The 17,370-nt window shown below is 43.0% G+C and overlaps 1 protein-coding gene across 1 annotated transcript in view; it reads right to left on the bottom strand.

Annotated features, from left to right (window-relative positions):
• malrd1 (MAM and LDL receptor class A domain containing 1) overlaps positions 1 to 17,370 on the bottom strand; it is a 78,004-nt gene that overhangs the window by 20,299 nt on the left and 40,335 nt on the right. The window contains exons 19-20 of the mRNA XM_062441417.1: positions 16,046 to 16,203; positions 3,366 to 3,546 (exon numbers count right to left, since the gene is read on the bottom strand). Of these exons, the coding sequence (XP_062297401.1) occupies positions 3,366 to 3,546; positions 16,046 to 16,203 (339 nt within the window). The remainder of the gene's footprint in view (positions 1 to 3,365; positions 3,547 to 16,045; positions 16,204 to 17,370) is intronic.

A 17,370-nucleotide genomic window follows, 5' to 3' on the forward strand; every position in this document is an offset into this window, starting at 1 on the left:
TCCTCCCTTCCTTCTTCCATCCTTCTGTCCTTCCTCCCTCCCTCCTTATCTTCCCTCTTTCTTTCCTTCATTCCTTCCTTTCCTTCCTCCCTTCCTTCTTTCCTCCCTCCCTCCTTCTCTCTTTCTTTCCTCCCCCTACCTTCCTCCCTTCCTTCTTTCCTCTGTCCTTCCCTACTTCCTTTCCTTCCTCCCTTCCTTTTTTCCTTTCCTCCCTTTCTTCCTCCCTCCTTCCTTCCCTCTTTCCTTCCTCCCTCCTTTCCTTCCTTCTTCCTTCCACCTTACTCCCTACCTCACTCCTTTCCTTCCTACCTTGACTCGAGGACAACAGGAGGGTTAATGTGGAACATCTGTCTCGGACGTAAACATCAAACGTCGTCCGTCAGCGATCGTCCTCTATGTGGAAATCAAACTCTCTCTCTCTCTTCTCTCCCTCTCTTTTCTTGCTCTGTTCGTATCCCAAAGCGAGTCAGTGACAGAATCAATTTCATAGCTCCCAAACTATCAGTCGGAAAGATCACAAAATAATTTCACAGTGAAATTACGGCGCAGCTCGCTTGTGAAGATTATTGGAAGTATACTTTGATAAAAACAAGAATGGAGGAGAGAGCGAGAGAGAAAAGTTTATAATGTGGTCTGAAATCTTTCTAAAGTCTGATGTATTTTCTAGGCAACTATCGCTGCTATGATTACGTATTCAGGTGGTTGAATAAAACCTGGGATTTAGACGGAGCGTACATCAATGGTTAGTATACTTTTTGACTTTTCATTCTTGGCGTTTATAAAGACAAAAGTTAATTCAAAGCTTCACTGATCTTCAAAAACAAAGAAACAAAAAAAATAATATTCTCATGATGTTTGAGCAAAAGTAAGATATGAGCTGGTCGAAAATAAAAGAGTTTTTTTTTTTTTTAAATCCATAAAAAGTTAAGCTAAATTGAAACTACTTTTAAATGGAGGAGTCAGAAACAACTGCTGCTCTGCACAAAACGACCATAATACATGTGCAGTGAGACTCTGTGATTACTTTGCCAGGTGGTAAAAATGTTTTGGCTTTGAGAAACTTTCCACTCTAGCGTACCAATTTAGAGCAATGACATTTGCAGGCATCTTTTCTGCTCACCTACATGCATTTTTAAACACTTTTAAACCAATGCATGACACTGCTTCAAGGTTTTTTAATGAGAAAACAAAGCAGTAGGTTATTCTTACTGCAGTATTTTGCATTATGACACAGCAACACTTAGTAGCACCTGGTTAACTTGTTACTATTGTGAATGAGTCCAAAAATCACTCCCTATGTACTATCTACTTTTATTAATGTGCCCAAATGCTGAGTATGTAAATATCTCCACTATATAACATAAGAGCCCTCAAATATTCCACCAATGAAAGAAAAAAGTAGTGTCCATGGCACGTTCACTACTTTTTGCTAACAATCCTACAACACAATACTCCACCTTTTAACCCTTACATCCTGTTCAGAGTCAAATTCAACCCCTTTTTACATTGCACAGCTATAAAAACACTATTACACATTTATTTTTAGCCAGACTTTCCCTAATGTGACCCTTAGTATACAAGCATGGAAATAAAATGCATCTTTTTAAATTTTTGTGCAGCTGATACACATTTTTATATATGCAAATAAACAAATTCAACCTGTGTTTATTGTGAAAATGAATCCATAATCTTTTTCTCCATTTAAAGAAGGATTAATTAAACATTTATTAATGACTGACGGGGTATTTATTAATGTGAATTGGTGTAATTATAAGTCAGATTATTAACAGTATGTAAAGGGTTAAAGAAACTACCGTCGGTGTGACTCTATGCTGACGATGTGATGCTGTGCTGATGGTGACAACACTAAATTATGATGACTAGTTAGTGTCTGAAATTTCTGTTGCTGCTCACTGTTGATTAAACTATTTAGTGTTGATTATAAAGGAAGTAGTGAATGATTGAATGAGGGAGGGATTTCGGACATAGTGTTTGTCTTGATGGATTCCTTCTTGTTGCCAACAGACATCGATCAAAAGCTCAGAATTTATAATACTCCCTTTGAAGGAAATGCTATAAAATTTTAGAAAACAAGTTTGTTAACTGGAGCAAGGAGCTGGTTATCTTACAGATTAGAAATACGAGGAAAATAGCTAGTCTGGCTCAAAAATCGGGTATTTCTAAAGCTTACTTAGATGATGTGAAATGTTGTGTTTCATTTGGTAAATCGGTACACAAACATAAACGTGTTGTGGTTTGTGGTTTAATGAGGAGTTTATCTTATAGCATAAAGACTGGAAACATCCCAGCTCTGTCATAATGCTCTAAAATATGCCCACCAACACCGCTAAAAGCCTTTAATTAACATATGTTATATATTGTTTGTTTAATCTGTACAAAACTGACATGTATAATCAAGTCTTGACCACAAGCCTCCACAGAGTCAACACAACATAAGACCACAACATGTCGTTTATACATTTCTGTTTGTGTTTGGATAAAATAAATAATAACATGTTAATCATAGCTAGTTGTTCCAGCTCCAGCTCCATCATACATATAAGAGAGGGAGGCAATTGAGCGTATTTCATTAACATGTAAAGATAATTAAATAAAATGATTATCATCCCTGTCTATTGGGTTAATTACGATGCCAGATGTTTGGCTTTTTCTTGAGGTAAATGAAGTAATGCTGCACTCAAGACTGTCCTCAAAAGTCTGGAGAACAAAAAGTGACCCTTCCTCATATTACAAGCCCCTACTTAGACTATAAAACCTTAAATTAACAGAGCCCCTAAAGTCTGGAAAAGTTCATTTTTTGCTGGACCATGAACAGTGGCAGCAGCTCTACAACTGCAAATGTGTGTCACTGACTGACTGAGTGATGAAGTTACACCATTGATCAGCTAAAGGCGGCTGATCATGTATATTTTTTTTATTATAGAAGACAAATAAATGGTGGAACTTGTGTTTATCCAGTGTGTGCATGTGATTTTCAGTTGGATCTAATAATATTCTGTATTTTATTAAAGACATTTTACTTAAAGAAGATTCATTTTTTAAGTAATTTCTCCACCAACGACCAATATATTATTAATTTACAGATCATTTTTAGCTAAAAAAAAAAAGAATATTAGACTTAAACAAACAGATGTAAGTCTATATATCTTCAGAAATGTAATACACGATTCAGCCATATACTAAATGTTGACCTGGTGTTGTTTAGAAAAGGGTTAGGGTCACACAACAAAATGATCTTTCAGGGTTCTGGCGTGATTTTGGAGTTGTAATGGACGAATTTATCTTTTAGGCCCATTTGTAACCATCTAACTTCCCGTATGTGTGCACTGCTTCCTGTCACCTACTTGGAGCACAGTCTACGAACTGCAGGTCATCCAGAGCGGCTCCTCCGCTGACGTCCCTCGAGCGGATCCCTTCGAATATCACCTCGAAGTTCCTCAGCTTCCTCAGCGGGATGTCGGCTCGATTCCACTCGTTTCCCTGATGGCCCGTTTTACTCCACACCTCCCGCAAGTCGTTCTCCGTCTGTGGGAAGGGAGAGAAAAGGACGAGGCATTGGTGGCATTTCACATCCTGCTATAATTGCTTCATCATTTCAGACAAAGCTACAACAGAAACACAGAAAGGAGCACATCACATTTTAACCTTTGTGTCATCCTCAAATTTCAAATTCAAATTTTTGTCGTCAAATTGACCCCGTCTGTTTTGACTGTTCCTTCTTTTCTCCCTCCCCTCCTTCCTTCCGTCTGTCCTTCTTTCCTCCCTCCTTCTCTCTTTCTTTCCTTCCTCTCTCTTTCCTCCCTTCCTTCTTACCTTCGTCCTTTCTTCCTTCCTTCCTTCGTTCCTCCCTCCCTCCTTCTTTCCTTCCCTCATTCCTTCCTTCCTCCTTCCTTTCCTTCCTCCCTCCTTCTCTCTTTCTTTCCTCTCCCTACCTTCCTCTTTCCTCTGTCCCTACTTCCTTCTTTCCTCCCTCCCTTCTACCTTCCTTCCTTCCTTTTTTCCTTTCCTTCTTTCCTTCCTCCCTCCTTTCCTTCCTTCCTTCCTCCCTCCCTCCTTTCCTTCCTCCCTCCCTTCTTCCATCCTTCTCCCTCCCTCCCTTCCTTCTTTCTCCCTCCCTCCCTCCCTCCCTCCCTTCCTTCTTTCTCCCTCCCTCCCTCCCTCCCTCCGTCCCTTCCTTCCTTCCTTCTTTCCTCCGTCCTTCCTTCCTCCCTTCCTTCCTTTACTCGAGGACAACAGGACGGTTAAAAGAGTGAAGAACTTAGAAATTAAACTGAGTTGAAATTAACTCTGCTGCTGCTTCTTCCATCTTAAGAGGAGTCATTAAAGTCTCATTAGCATAACATTGTAGTAATAAGTTCCCCGTGCCTTGAGACCTGCTATTCAGACTGAAACTGAGCTCTCCCTGAGTCATGGTAATGGCTTTCCTCTCATACCACATATGGAACATATTAAGAGACAGACCGATGTGTATTCCTCTGTAAGTCCGCTCAGTCTTTTCCCATGGCACCGGCCAGGCACTAAATCATGACTAATGCAGCTTTGAAGCAACAAATGTGTCTTTGAAAGGGGGGTTTTTGTGGATGTATGTCTTACGAGCCAACATCTCACCAGCGGTTTTTAATGTCATGTCAAGAGCATGAATGAGATGTTTACAAAGTCATATCACATCGTATTAAACCCTACCCCCTTGTCTTTTTCTTTTTTTCTTCTTCTCAGGAATGTGAGGCACTAGTGGAGAGTTATTGGTGAAGGCAACAGAAATCGCTCTTTATCTCTGGACCTTTTATTGAATTTGAAACAATAGTGCAGAGGAGATACACAGCATTCACACATCACAGGCTTTTATCAGCACAGAAACTGAAAGACAATTCAGACAAAGCAGGAAAAGGAAAAGAGAGAAAGGAGAATCTACTGTAAATGCACGCGGTTACACTTACACATCAAATAAGCAATTTCATCTACTCTCTGTCCAATCTTAGGATAAAGGTCCTCAGTACTGCATGTTGAACAGTGGTTAGGTCTGGTTGAGACTGTCTCACACTGTCTGGGAGACCATTAAAAAGCTTAGAGGAGCTATTTAGTGGAGATGAGGACTTTAACCAGATGAAACATTCGTCAAACCCACCAGTAAGTCCTCAAATTGGAAGTATAGTCTCTTGTAAAACCCAGTTTGAAAACTGCTAAAACATGCAGTAAATTTCACCTTTGTGCAGCATGTTTTTGGGCTCGTTGTTGCCCCATGTGGCCAATTGGGGTTTTCTGGGGAGTGGGGAGCGATAATTACAGTTTGGTAGGGCCAGAATCTACACTTAGCAACCACGACACTACAAAACTGACACGGACGAGCCAAACAAAGGTGAGATTTATGTTTTATTGGCTTCATGTGTTTCAGTTTTAATAGACAAAAGGCTTCAAGGATGAGGAAGAAAGTTTGGTTTGGCATGTCTAGTCTACATCCCGACGCTTTTCTACGGGAAGAAAACTCAATTTCCCTTAAATTGCATCCATGTTTCCCTCTCTTGTGTCCTTTCCTTGCATCTTAGGGTATAAATAATGTCATCCTTAGAGCAGGAATAAGAGCTTTAAGGCGGCCTTCAACATGGCAGACAAGAAGAACTGCAAGCGAGGATTGAGGAAAGATCAACGAAAGGAACTGAGATGCACCTCATCTAACTTCGTCGATCGTTAGATTAGATTAGATTCTTTATTATTCCACTCAACAGTGTCAGTGGTAATTGTTAAAAATCCACTTCAGCTTCATGTCAATATGGAGAAGCGTCGCCTGGTTAAACCGAGAGAGTGTAAAAGAGGAAAGTAAAGATTTCATTACAAGTCATGATGAAGTTCATGAGTCTAATATTAAGAGTGGTGTCACTGCAGTAATTCATAGTAGCTTCTGCATAGTGCTCTGGTCTTATTAACCCTCCTGTTGTCCAGGAAGGAAGGAAGGGAGGAAGAAGGAAGGAAAGGAGGAAGAATGAAGGAAAGGAGGAAGAATGTAGGAAAGGGGGGAGGGAGGAAGGAAGGAAGGAAGGAAGGAAGGAAGGAAGGGAGGAAAGGGAAGAAGGAAGGGAGGAAGGAAAGGAAGGAAGGAAGGACAGAGGAAAGAAGGAAGGAAGGAAGGTTGGAGGGAGGGAGGAAAGAAGGAAGGAGAGAAAGAAAGAAGGAGGGAGGAAGGAAGGAAGGACAGAATGAAGGAAGAAAGGGGGATGGAAGAAGGAAAGAAGGAAGGGAGGAAAGAGAGAGGAAAGAAAGAAAGAGAGAAGGAGGGAGGGACGAAGGACAAACCGAAGGAAGGAAAGGAGGAAAGAAGGAAAGAAGGAACAGTGAAAACAGACGGGGTCAATTTGACCCGGGAGGACGACAGGAAGGTTAAAGGCGACAGAATGACTGCGGGTCTGTAACAGCACATCATTAATTCACTTTAAGGGTGGCGTCAAGGTGAAAATCAGTCTTCGGCAATGTGAAACTTTTTTTGGACATTGCAGATGAAACCACTTGCACATCGTTCAGAGTGGGAGGTCTAAACCATATAACACATCAAAAACTCGCTGGATCTGAAGTTGTAAGATGAGGGGCCAGAAGGCTGACTGCAGTGAAAGGAGACCTGGTCCAATGTAACAACCAGAGGACGAGCAATGTCACATCCTCCTCTGCAGTTTTGAAAGCCTATTAAAATGCACCCTTGGGTGAGGCGTGCACAGGCTGTCTCCTCTGCTTTTCACCACTGGAGCCCTGGCTTGAAATAATCTTGTTACTGTGAGAGTCGAGCATAGATTAATAGGCGGCATTACAGCAGGACTTATCCAGATTTATGTCATGGAGTAAAGGCTCAATCCATAAAAGAACCCAGCCTCGGAGCGACTGACGAGTGTACGATACCGGCGTACGTAGCTCATGCTCGACATCTCGGCTGCATATCAATCGAGGCATTTATTCGATCAATCTGAAGGTTCGTTTCCTGAGCTTGTAGTCGAGGCAACGCAGCGACTAATTCAGCTCTCTCGATGTAAAGAGCGGACGTACATTTGCATAATTCATCATTTTATTATCCCCTTGTGACATTCGAGAGGCCGGCAGCGAACAAAGAAAGCTGTAATTACGATGAAACACTTAATTTTATTGAAATTTTCGAAATCCCCAATGTCTTAAAACATACAGTGAATGTTCCACTAAGCTGAAATCCAATTTGTGGCTTTCTTAATTTTATGGAGCTGCTGGCAGATGTTGACTCACCTTCCAGTTCTGAGTGCATTCGCTCTTTTCAGCTCAATCTCTGCGTAGTTAAATAATATTACAACACTGAGGGGATATTAGCATTTAGTTTTCATGATTGAGAAGCTCTACAAGTGTGTTTAACCCTCCTGTCGTCCTCCCGGGTCAAATTGACCTCATCTCTTTCGACTGTTCCTTCTTTCCTTCCTTCCTCCCTCTTTCTATAAATTTTCCTTCGTTCTTCCCCTCCTTCCCTCTTTCTTTGCTCCCTCCTCCTTCCATACTTCTTTCCTCACTTCCTTCCTTCTTTCCTTCCTTCCTTCCTTCCTTCCTTCTTTACTTCCTCCCTTCCTTCTCTCCTTACTTCCTTCCTGTTTTCCTCCCTCCCTCCCTCCCTCCTTACTCTTTTCCTTCCTTCCTTCCTCCCTCCTTTCCTTCTGTCATTCCTTCCACCTTTCCTTCCTTCCTCATTCCTTTCTTCCTTCTTTCCTCCCTCCCTTCCTTTCTCCTGTCATTCCTTCCACCTTTCCTTCCTTCCTTCCTTCCTTCTTTCCTCCCTCCCTTCCTCCTGTCATTCCTTCCACCTTTCCTTCCTCCCTTCCTTCTTTCCTCACTTCAGTCCTTCCTTCTCTCCATACTTCCTTCCTCTTTTCCTCCCTCATTACTTCCTTCCTTATTTCCTCCCTCCCTTCCTTCCTTGACCTGAGGACAACAGGAGGGTTAAAATCAAGAACATGCTCAGATGATGATTCCTACCGTGCTTTATTTTACTTGGGCAGAACATCATCTCTTAGGTTGACTCTCTCACCATAATGGCCGGCTGCATTTTAGACCACTACACCATATTTAACTACATAAATGAGTAAATGGCAGCTGTGTAACTCAGTTTAGAGTAGGCTGATTTTTAACCTGTGTGTCGTCCTCCCGGGTCAAATTGACCTCGTCTGTTTTGACTGTTCCTTCTTTCCTCCCATCCTTCTGTCCTTCCTTCCTTCCTTTCCTTCCTCCCTCCTGTCCTTTTTTACTCCCTCCCTCCTTCCTCCCTTCCCTCCTTCCTCCCTTCCCTCCTTTCCTCCCTCCTTCTCTCTTCCTTCCTTCCTTCCCTCCTTCCCTTCCGTCTTCCTCCCTTCCTTCCTTCTCCCTCCCTTCTTTCTCCCTCCTTTCCTTCCTCCCTCCTTTCCTTCCTTCTTCCTCCCTTCTTTCCTTCTTCCTCCCTCCTTTCCTTCCTTCCTCCCTCCTTTCCTTCCTCCCTTCTTTCCTTCCTTCTTCCTCCCTCCCTTCCTTCCTCCTTTCTTTCCTTCTTCCTCCCTCCTTTCCTTCCTTCCTCCCTCCTTTCCTTCCTCCCTTCTTTCCTTCCTTCTTCCTCCCTCCCTCCCTTCCTCCTTTCTTTCCTTCACATCGACAAAAGGAGGGTTAAAGGATAAATACAAATCAGTTCCAACATAGCAGCACCAGAAACCTCCAGCATGCTCCATCTGTCTTTGCACCAGTCACCCGTGACAGTGTTTTATTTAAATGTAATTATCACAAGCAGCATAAGGCTCACTGATTATTTCCTATGTTATGCAAAGTGTCCCACAGAGCTCCGTCAAGGCTTATGTTGACCACGTTTTGTATTTAATCCAGATTGATCTCCAGCACAACTAAATAACTGAATAACTGTCACATCTTTCATGACTGACATAAATTCCGTCTGTTTTGACTGTTCCTTCTTTCCTCCCTTACTTCCTTCCATCTGTCTTCCTCCCTCCCTCCTCTCTCTTTCTTTCCTTCCTTTCTCTTTCCTCCCTACCTTCTTTCCTTCCTCCATCCCTCTTTCTTCCTTCCTTCTCCCTTCTTTCTTTCATCCCCCCACCTTCCCCTGTCCTTCTTTCCTTTCCTTCCTCCTTTCCTCTTTTCCTTTCTCCCTCCCTCCCTCCCACCCTCCCTCCTTCCTCCCTTCTTTCCTTTCCTCCCTTCCTTCCTCCCTCCTTCCTCCCTTCTTTCCTTTCCTCCCTTCCTTCCTCCCTCCTTCCTTTCCGTCTTCCTTCCTCCCTCCTTTCCTTCCGTCTTCCTTTCTCCCTCATTTCCTTCCTTCTACCTTCCTCCCTCCTTTCCTTCCATCTTCCTTCCTCCCTCCTTCCTTCCTTCCTCCTTTCTTTCCTTCTTCTTCCCTTCTTTCCTTCCTTCCTCCCTTCCTTTCTCCCTCCCTCCTCCTTCCTCCCTTCTTTCCTTTCCTCCCTTCCTACCTCCCTCCTTTCCTTCCATCTTCCTTCCTCCCTCCTTTCCTTCCGTCTTCCTTCCTCCCTCCTACCTTCCTCCCTCCTTTCCTTCCATCTTCCTTCCTCCCTCCTTTACTTCCTCCCTCCTTTCCTTCCTTCTTCCTCCCTTCCTTCCTCCTTTCTTTCTTTCTTCCTCCCTCCTTTCCTTCCGTTTTCCTTCCTTCTTCCTCCCTTCCTTCCTGCTTTCTTTCAGTCTTCCTTCCTTCCTTCTTCCCTCCTTTCCTTCCGTGTTCCTTCCTTCCTCCCTCCTTTCTTTCCTTCTTCCTCCCTCCTTTCCTATGTTATGCAAAGTGTCCCACAGAGCTCCGTCTAGGCTTATGTTGACCACGTTTTGTATTTAATCCAGATTGATCTCCAGCACAACTAAATAACTGAATAACTGTCACATCTTTCATGACTGACATAAATTCCGTCTGTTTTGACTGTTCCTTCTTTCCTCCCTTACTTCCTTCCATCTGTCTTCCTCCCTCCCTCCTTCTCTCTTTCTTTCCTTCCTTTCTCTTTCCTCCCTACCTTCTTTCCTTCCTCCATCCCTCTTTCTTCCTTCCTTCTCCCTTCTTTCTTTCATCCCCCCACCTTCCCCTGTCCTTCTTTCCTTTCCTTCCTCCTTTCCTCTTTTCCTTTCTCCCTCCCTCCCTCCCACCCTCCCTCCTTCCTCCCTTCTTTCCTTTCCTCCCTTCCTTCCTCCCTCCTTCCTCCCTTCTTTCCTTTCCTCCCTTCCTTCCTCCCTCCTTCCTTTCCGTCTTCCTTCCTCCCTTCTTTCCTTTCCTCCCTTCCTTCCTCCCTCCTTCCTCCCTTCTTTCCTTTCCTCCCTTCCTTCCTCCCTCCTTCCTTTCCGTCTTCCTTCCTCCCTCCTTTCCTTCCGTCTTCCTTTCTCCCTCATTTCCTTCCTTCTACCTTCCTCCCTCCTTTCCTTCCATCTTCCTTCCTCCCTCCTTCCTTCCTTCCTCCTTTCTTTCCTTCTTCTTCCCTTCTTTCCTTCCTTCCTCCCTTCCTTTCTCCCTCCCTCCCTCCTTCCTCCCTTCTTTCCTTTCCTCCCTTCCTACCTCCCTCCTTTCCTTCCATCTTCCTTCCTCCCTCCTTTCCTTCCGTCTTCCTTCCTCCCTCCTACCTTCCTCCCTCCTTTCCTTCCATCTTCCTTCCTCCCTCCTTTACTTCCTCCCTCCTTTCCTTCCTTCTTCCTCCCTTCCTTCCTCCTTTCTTTCTTTCTTCCTCCCTCCTTTCCTTCCGTTTTCCTTCCTTCTTCCTCCCTTCCTTCCTGCTTTCTTTCAGTCTTCCTTCCTTCCTTCTTCCCTCCTTTCCTTCCGTGTTCCTTCCTTCCTCCCTCCTTTCTTTCCTTCTTCCTCCCTCCTTTCCTATGTTATGCAAAGTGTCCCACAGAGCTCCGTCTAGGCTTATGTTGACCACGTTTTGTATTTAATCCAGATTGATCTCCAGCACAACTAAATAACTGAATAACTGTCACATCTTTTATGACTGACATAAATTACATGCAGGCTTCTTTATAAAAAAAAAATGTACATGTGGTGGTCTTTGGAAATGATGACTAAACCACTTTTGCTTGTTGACTCAGAGACCTGCTTTAGTTCATGTCCCGGTCTAACGTCTCCAGCCATCAGCGTGATGAATAACGAGCAGCGTTGCACGTCGCAGTCCTGCAGATATAAATAGACGAGGCCTGTTGATCCCCTTGTGAACTTCACACTGGGAAACACTTGCCAGGTAAATATAATCCACCCCCCCCTTTTTCCTCTCCTCCTCTTCATCCTCCTCCTCCTCCTCCTCTTCTGTATCTCTGCCCATTGAAGTCTCTACAGTCATTACCATAACTCCCTTTGTTCTTCAATCAACCTTTAAAGCTGGCTCCTGCTGTAGTTACATTATGATGCTCACAGTGCGTGTGTGTGTGCATGTCTGTGAAAGTGTTTGTGTGTGTGTGTGTGTGTGTGTGTGTGTGTGTTTCTAATCATGCCTGTGCAAAATGTGTTGTGTGCATGTTTGTATTTATGCAGCCTAGTTTGACTCAGCTATAAAAATGCTATAAAGTTATAAATTATAGCACGAAAAAGCAATAATGTGTAAGTGCTAATATCTCTGAACCTTCTAAGTCATACACTTACACATCATTTATGTGTGTTGGGAGACTATAAAGCTGAACTGAGATATTGGTTTTCACTCTCTCTCTCCTACACACACATACATGCTTGAGTCAACGTCTAAAATCATGATACATGTATGATGACCTATGACCTCCCCCTCCTCTTTCTGTCTGTGTCTCTGTGTCACTGACTCCGCCGCTTCCATCGTTTTCATGTCGAGAGCTGACCTTCTCCGAAAAGGCCAGATTTTACATTTCCCATCCATACGTGAACAAGCAGGACATGTAAAACAAGCCGCTCACATACATCATCGCCGGCCTCGCCCACAGTCACATAATCAATCAAATAGCCGGCGAAGGTTCGGCTGGAAAACGGAGCAAAAAAATCCCATCATTTGAATTTCTGAGAGCAGCATTATCCTGTCTGCTGCAATCAGACAGGAGTATGTTAGGAGTATTTGTGTAGTAATTAAATGCAGAACAGCATCAATAAATAAATAAAATATATGCATGCAGAGCGGCACAACAGTGATGAAGTACAGTTAGGAGCTTTAAAAATGAAGGCTGATAATATTCTCTCTTCTTATTTCTATTATAAAATCACATTAACCCTCCTGTTGTCCTTGAGTTAAGGAAGGAAGGGAGGGAGGGAGGAAGAAGGAAGGAGAGGAAGAAGGAAGGGAGGAAGAAGTAAGGAAGGGAGGGAGGGAGGAAGGAAGGATGGAAGGGAGGAAGAAGGAAGGAAAGGTGAAAGGGAGGAAGAAGGAAGGAAACCAGGGAGGAAGGAAGGATGGAAGGGAGGAAGAAGGAAAGAAAGGATGGAGGAAGGAAGGAGGGAAGGAAGGAAGGAAAGGAGGGAGGAAAGGAAAGAAAGAAGGGAGGAAGGAAAGGAAGGAATGAAGGGAGGGAGAAAAGAAGGAAGGAGGGAGGGAGGGAGAAAGGAAAAGAGGAAGGTAGGAAGGATGGAAAGAAGGGCAGAGGAAAGAAGGAAGGGAGGTAGAGGGAGGAAAGAAAGAGAGAAGGAGGGCGGGAGGGAGGGAGGGAGGGAGGAAGGAAGGAAAGGAAGGAAGGAAGGAAGGAAGGAAGGAAGGAAGGAAGGAAGGAAGGAAGGAGTGAAGGAAAGAGAGAAGGAGGGAGGAAGTACAGACGGAAGGAAGGAAGGGAGGAAAGAAGGAACAGTCAAAACAGACGGGGTCAATTTGAACGACACGAAGGTTAAAGCAGCACTTCCAGAGTTTCCTCCGCTGGTTCCAACCAAAGCCATTAATCTTTAAAAATGGGTCTGAAATATAATGTATGAGGTTAAATAATATCCTCTTACAGCTGGGAACTGTAGCTTTAGGAAATGCTACCCAAACAGTGATAAGTTGGTTCATTTGAGATTATTTATCTACAGATTCATGCAGATTCGGTGAACTCTAAAATTACCTAATTAATGTATAAAGTAAAAAAATAAGATGCTAACAGACTGAATATGAACTAAGAGGAATCTGCAAGTTTATTAGTTAAAGGAGTAAAGTTGTGGAATATACTTGAAAAATAATTGAAAATGTGTAACACACTACATAGATTAAAAAAAAAAAAAAAAAATTAAAAATAAGATGATTAAATATAAAATGAGGCATAAATATTATGGTATATACGATTTTTGTAATGATCTTGTTATGTATAGGAACATTGGTACTTTTGGGGATATAGAAGGAAATATGTATATGTGTATATTTTCACTGTATTATTATATTTATTATGTATTTATTATTATAAATGTGTTGTGTATATTATGTAAGTTGGAATGTAAAAAGTGTGTTATGAGTTAATGCTTCAGCCGACACCTTTTCGGTCTGAAACTGCCATTTTTTTGGGTTTGTCTTTGTTTCTAAAGGAGATTAAGAGAAGAAGAGCATATAAGCACTGTGCCCTCTGCCCGTCTGTCCACCATGGGGTCCAGAGCCTTCAGCCGCTCTGCCCCCCGCCTCTGGAACTCCCTCCCCCCCCAACATCAGGAACATCAACTCATTGTCCATCTTCAAATCCCGTCTAAAAACCCACCTCTTCAAACTTTCATACTCACTTTAATTTGTCATCCATCCTGCAGTTTTCTGATTTTATTTCTGTTTTTATTGCATTTGTATTGTTGTGTCCTTTTTGCTCTTTTTATTGTTGTTTATATGTTGTGTAAGGCGACCTTGAGTGCCCTGAAAGGTGCCTTAAATAAAATGCATTATTATTATTATTATTATTATTATTATTATTATTATTATTATTATTATTTACTTTTAAGTATTTACATGTGTATTTTAATTTGCATACATTTAAAAACGACCAAACTAAACTAAATGCACAGAGGAAGATGTCATGATGAGTAAGTTACATCAGGTTTTAATTCACAGCCAACACATTGGATCAATTTATTGTCGGTTTTGGTTATTTAATTGTTTTTTCTGTTCTGTTTTTCTTATTATTAAACTGAATTTCTCTCTCAAAAGGACTCAGCAGCCGCAGCATGAGACGGCATCTGTGTCATTCTTTGCAGTAATGACTTATATGTAAATTTAGCGAGGTGGGATTCTGCTTATTGTTGTTTAAAGAAAGAGAAAAAACTTTTGTAAAATTTACATGATAACCTGCTGACCCCCTGTTTTGCAAATTGCATAAAACAGTTTTTTGCATTAATAAATGGTGCACGTGCTGCTCATACTGTCTGTTACTATGAGAGAAGAATCTGCGCACGCGACTGAATCAACACGACGTTTGCACCTTCACCTTGAGTCGTAGCTGACGGAGTTAGATGAAGCCGAGTGCACACAGACCGGCGGGAAGGATGCAGAGTAAATCGCAGCAGAATTTCAATGGCAGGAATTTTTAATCCCTGAAAGTCAACCGTGCATACACAAACTACTACGATGGCTCAGAGCCTAACGAGCAGGAAGCCCAGAGAGAGCTGGCAGAGCTGCTGCTGCTGCGCCCAGATGGTGGTGGGAAGAGGGGGGGGGGGTCAGCGCTGGGGCTGAGCGGTGACCGTGACCCCCATCTTTCACCTCCACCCCCCCGCAGATACTCTATAGCAGGGGTGTCAAACATGCAACCCGTGGGCCAAAACCGGCCCGCCAAGGGGTCCGGGTCCAATCCGGCCCACTTTCCTTCCTGTCTTCCTTCCTTCTTTCCTTCCTTCTGTCCTGTCTTTTTTTTCTTCCTTCCATCTTTCCTTACTTCCTTCATCTTTCGTTCATGTCTTCTTTTCCTTCTTTCATTCCTTCCTCCCTTCCTTCTGTCCATCCTCCCTCCCTTTTTTCCTTCTTTCCTGTCCTTCCTTCCTTTCCTTCCTCCCTTTCTTCCTTCCTCCCTCCCTCCCTTTTTTCCTTCTTTCCTGTCCTTCCTTCCTTTCCTTCCTCCCTTTCTTCCTTCCTTCCTTCCTCCCTCCCTTTTTTCCTTCTTTCCTGTCCTTCCTTCCTTTCCTTCCTCCCTTTCCTTCCTTCCTTCCTCCTTCTATCCTCCATCCTTTCCTTCCTTCCTTCTTTCTTCATCCCTCGCTCCCTCCCTCCCTCCCTCCCGTCCTTTCCTTCCTTCCTCCCTCCCTTCCTTCTGTCCATCCTCCCTCCCTTTTTTTCCTTCTTTCCTGTCCTTCCTTCCTTTCCTTCCTCCCTTTCTTCCTTCCTCCCTCCCTCCCTTTTTTCCTTCTTTCCTGTCCTTCCCTTCCTTTCCTTCCTCCCTTTCTTCCTTCCTTCCTTCCTCCCTCCCTTTTTTCCTTCTTTCCTGTCCTTCCTTCCTTTCCTTCCTCCCTTCCTTCCTTCCTTCTTCCCTCCTTCTTTCCTCCATCCTTTCCTTCCTTCCTTCCTTCTTTCTTCATCCCTCGCTCCCTCCCTCCCTCCCTCCCTCCTTTCCTTCCTTCTTCCTCCCTTCCTTCGTTGACTCGAGGGACAACAGGAGGGTTAAGCAGCAACGTAAGAATTTCATTGCATTGCCTGATTTGAACCTCCGTGTTTTAACTAGACATATGACAGTAAACTTCTTGAATCCTGAATGTGTGAACGAATGGGACTGTATGTGACCCTTAAAATAAAATGAGTCTGACACCCCCTTGCTCTAGAGGGTCACGGAGGAGCCTGAGCCAATCAACACTCAGGAGACAGAGACAGACAACCATTCACACTTATAGGCAATTCAGAGCCACCAGTTATGCTTTTTGGTCTCAGTGGGAAGAAACCAGAGCACCCAGAGAAAACCCAAGCCACGATTTAATACACTCAGGCAATATTTCTGACTGAGCGTAACCATGGTAACTATCCTTGACGGGCAGCAGGCGTTTTCAAAAGGCTCCTTTTTATAAAAAAAAAAAAAAAAAATATCATGGACTGGAATTGGTTGCCTTCATCATTCCTTATCATGAGTTAAACCCCGTATATATATATATATATATATATATATATATGAATCAAAACAGATGGTTCACCTGAATCAGCAGACGGATGGTTCCAGAGGCCTTGTGGGAAATATAGTACCAGAAGGAAAGCTTGCAGATGGCGCTCGACTCTTTCCACACGGAGCTCCTGATATGAGCTTTATCGCCTTTCAGTCCCACGGGCGTAGCTTCCAGATAGGCAAAATGGCCTAGAGAGAGAAAGAGAGGGAGGAGGAGGAGGAAGAGGAGGATATGTGATGAGGGAGATGAAGCAGAGAGGAATTAATGAAGAATTTCTCAGCGTTCACATACATGTATCCTCTGCAGCCAACCTATCATATACACTAGGAGCCAGTGCAAGTAGAGGAAACACAAGGAGACCATGCAGAACTCCAGACAGAGACGTCCTGCTGCCTGCATGACTCTCTCTGTACGAGCAGCTCGGTGACAAATTACAGAAAGATCATGACGAGTGCGGTCGGGGAGAGCGATGGCTGGAGGTCACACAGTAATCTCTATACATATCTAATAACGTCTCACAGCCTTCAAACCATCACTTCTTAAGTCAAGTGAAGCTCATGAAGGAAGGAGTAGACCTGGGAGGTTTGGCTGAATACTAAACATCCCACAGAGAGCTTTTTTTCATAGAGTATGCAGCATTTTATTGTTTATTACCTTCAGATAAATGCGTGTAGATGCCATATCTGGCTTGAAATGAGAAATGAAATGGATAAAAAAAATCTTTCCATATAAGCAATCCATCTTTGAAGCTGATATTTAAAGATACCCTGTGGAGTTTCTGACCTCTAGTAGAGCTTATTTTATGATTGAATAAAACACTTTGGCTTTGCAAATGTTTTATGAGGAAGGAAAAATGCATTCAACACTTCTGTTAAGACCTCAAGGATACACTACAGATGCATTTTGATGAGAAACTCTCGATGTTACTTTTATTAGTTTAAAAGGAAAAAACTCCACAGGGAGCCTTTCATATACTGCATCAGTAAGATACTGATAGTGAAATGTGTGCAGAAGGTTAAAATGTATTTGTGTGGAACTGCTTCATGGATCTAATTTAACATAAATTAACTTTACAATAACTGTTATGTGTGTGAAGTATTGCAAACAATGCATGCTGATTTTATTGGACTTGTTTTATGATTCAGATCCCAGAGCTTTGTGAAAATATGTGTATGTTTAAACTATGAGCTTCATTTACTAAGATCCCAAGTAAGGGGTAATAAATTGCATGTGCAGTGCAGCAGATTGCACATTTAGTTAGCGTGCGTTTTGTGGGTGATCTACTAAGAATAACAGGTGCATACAGCAGTATTTAACCTTTACACATACTGATCATATTCTGACTCATAATTAGT

Source organism: Scomber scombrus, chromosome 20 (assembly GCF_963691925.1).
Source record: "Scomber scombrus chromosome 20, fScoSco1.1, whole genome shotgun sequence".
NCBI lineage: Eukaryota > Metazoa > Chordata > Actinopteri > Scombriformes > Scombridae > Scomber > Scomber scombrus.